At 50.3% G+C, this 2,537-nt stretch overlaps 1 protein-coding gene across 1 annotated transcript in view; it reads left to right on the top strand.

The window, feature by feature from the left end:
• Nucleotides 1–2,537, top strand: part of KLRG2 (killer cell lectin like receptor G2) — a 27,193-nt gene that overhangs the window by 12,881 nt on the left and 11,775 nt on the right. Inside the window, exons 7-9 of the mRNA XM_027770546.1 lie at nucleotides 1,624–1,692; nucleotides 1,782–1,785; nucleotides 1,840–1,938. Coding sequence (XP_027626347.1) covers nucleotides 1,624–1,692; nucleotides 1,782–1,785; nucleotides 1,840–1,938 — 172 coding nt within the window. The remainder of the gene's footprint in view (nucleotides 1–1,623; nucleotides 1,693–1,781; nucleotides 1,786–1,839; nucleotides 1,939–2,537) is intronic.

Raw genomic sequence — 2,537 nt, 5'->3', positions numbered from 1 at the left:
TGGACCACGTTCAAGTAAGAAGGGGCGGCCGGGGGGTGGGGGCAGACCACAGAGTCCTAGCCTTGGGAGGGGGTCTCAAAGTCCTAATCCAAACCCTATGTTGTAGATGTCACCAAGAGCCAGAGGAATAAAAGGGCACATGCGGGGAGTTCCACGCCGGGTCTCCATGGCCTGTAACTTATTCTTCATTTTCTTTTTAAAAAGACTTACTTAATTTTACTGATTTATTATTCTTCAATTTGATGAGAGAAAGAAAGCAAGCTGCCAGATCCAGGATTCAAACCATGGTTGGCTATGTGGGAGTCCAGCGCCCCAACTACCTGCTGGCCCCCCAATTTACTCTTCATTTTAAGCAGTGGAGCAAAGTGGGGGACTGGGCAGGTATGTCCCATCCAACCTGGCAGTCATGCAGCCACCAGGGCACTTGGGGCCAGGCCCGATGGGGTTTAATGGTTATTTAGTTTAGTAGTCAGGTGTTGCTATAATAACGTTGGATAACAAAAATCACTGGGATCAGCAGTTAGCGTGATGGCTATGTCGCTGGACTCCCATGTGGTTGACCATGGTTCGGGTCCTGGACCCAGTGGCTTTAAGTCACACCGGGCACGTGTGCGTGCATGCCCAGGTTCCCAGGGGGAGAGGGGATTGCGGCGTGACCATCCCTCCTGGGGGGTGATTTCTCGCTTTCTGTCTCTCTGTCTCTCTCTGTCTTTCTGGCAAGCGCACGCGCCCTATAGCAAGAGCCTCTCCAAAAGAAAAAGGAAAAAAATATCACTCCCAGCTTCTCAGTGACTTAAGACAATAAGCACCTATTTCCTGATCTGGTTGGTCTGTGGGTTGACTGTTTAATAGGCTGATCTTGGCTGGGTTTGGCCCAACCGCTCACCTTTGAGGTACAGATTGGACGGGCCTGGTTCAAGGCTGCAGGCGGGGGAGTCTGCATGCTTGTCATTCTGCCTGCAAGAAACTCTTCATCGGAAAATGGCGGAATGCTGCCTTCTTGTGAGACCGACTGTGTAAGCACTGCTCTAGGCCACTGCCAATGTCATAGCTATTGACAGGCCACCGGCCCGAGCAATGACACGGCCAGCCCCGCATCAAAGGGACAGGGTAGTAGATGCGTCCCCAGGGCAGAGTGGAAGTGGAGGGGTTATTTGCTGGTCAGTAATCCAGTCGAGGGGTTTCAGTGGCTCCAGAGCAGACTGATAAAATGGATCCAGCCCTTGGCTTCATTTTTTTCCAGTTTGGGGCCAGCAGGTGGTGTGGTGGTTAAGGGCGCTGGACTCCCATATGGTCGAATGTGATTCGAGTCCTGGACCTGGTGGCTTGCTTTCTTGCTTTTTCTCTCTCTCCCCCTCTCACTCTGCCCCTCTCTAGTCAAATTAAACAAACAAATACTAAAGTTAAATAAAATAATTCTTTCAAAAATTCTTTTTTCCAATTTAAGAAGAGTGTGTTAAAGTACACTTCACATAAATGTTTCCATCATAGCCATTTTTCCTGTGCAGCTCAGTCGGGTTAGAAGCTGCCCAGCCACCACCACCAGCTCCGGAACTCCCTCCGTCCTGGACAGCCAGAACTCGGCACCCCTCGGTGTTAAGCTCCCCGTTCTCCTTCCCCCAGCCCGGCAAGCACCAGATCTGCTTCCTCTGTGCATCTGACTATGTGTGCTTCACAGGAGCAGGCCACACTGTGCGTGTCTTTGTGGGACGGACTGAGTTCACTTAACAATGTCTGCAGCTTCGTCCATGTCGTAGCCACTGTCGGAACTTCTTTTTCAGTCCGGTGCGTGGACACACCACTTGTGGCTTACGCGTTGGTCTGCATCTGCACCCGCAGGTCACTTTCCTGTCTTCGCCATTGTGGACAATGCGTTCCGAACGTGGGTGTACAAATGGTCTTTGAGAGCCCAGTTTCACCTCTTCGGGCACCTGCTGGGTCACGTGGTAGCTCTAGATTTAATACTCTGAGGCGCCACTGCAGTTTCCCATAGCTGCAGCACCCCCACGTTCCCACCGGACCGAGGGCAGGTGACAGGGTTTGTATTAGCTGTTCTGATACACGTGAAGGCGTGGCTTCCCTTCGGTCCGTGCTTTAAGAAATATTTACTGACCACCTACTCTGTGTTCGGCAGACCCTCCGCTAGGCTGAGAGGGCAGTGACTGAGACAGGCGTCCTCAGGAAACAACGGAAATAGGTGTTTAATTACCGCCCGATCTGCTAGGAAGGGACGTGCACGGGCTATGGGGGTGTGCCATAGGAGGTGACCTGAAGTCAAGGAGGACGAGGGGTGGCCCTTTCAAAAATTTTTTTTCTAATTTCTTTTTGGGGGTGCCAGCAGGTGGCATGGTGGTTAAGGTGCTGGACTCCCACATGGCTAACCATGGTTTGCGTCCTGGGCCTGACAGCTTGCCTTCTCACTTTCCCTCTCCCTCTGGTCAAAGTAAAAAATAATGATAATTAAATTAAACAATTTTTTTTTTAATTTGTTTTATTTTGTGGTTGTTTTTTTTTTTTTTTTTTTTTTTTTTTTTTTT

Source organism: Tupaia chinensis, unplaced genomic scaffold, assembly GCF_000334495.1.
Source record: "Tupaia chinensis unplaced genomic scaffold, TupChi_1.0 Scaffold000140_1, whole genome shotgun sequence".
Classification (NCBI taxonomy): Eukaryota; Metazoa; Chordata; class Mammalia; order Scandentia; family Tupaiidae; genus Tupaia; species Tupaia belangeri.
Note: the sequence above shows the minus strand (reverse complement) of the source record. Positions and strands in the feature narration are given on the sequence as shown.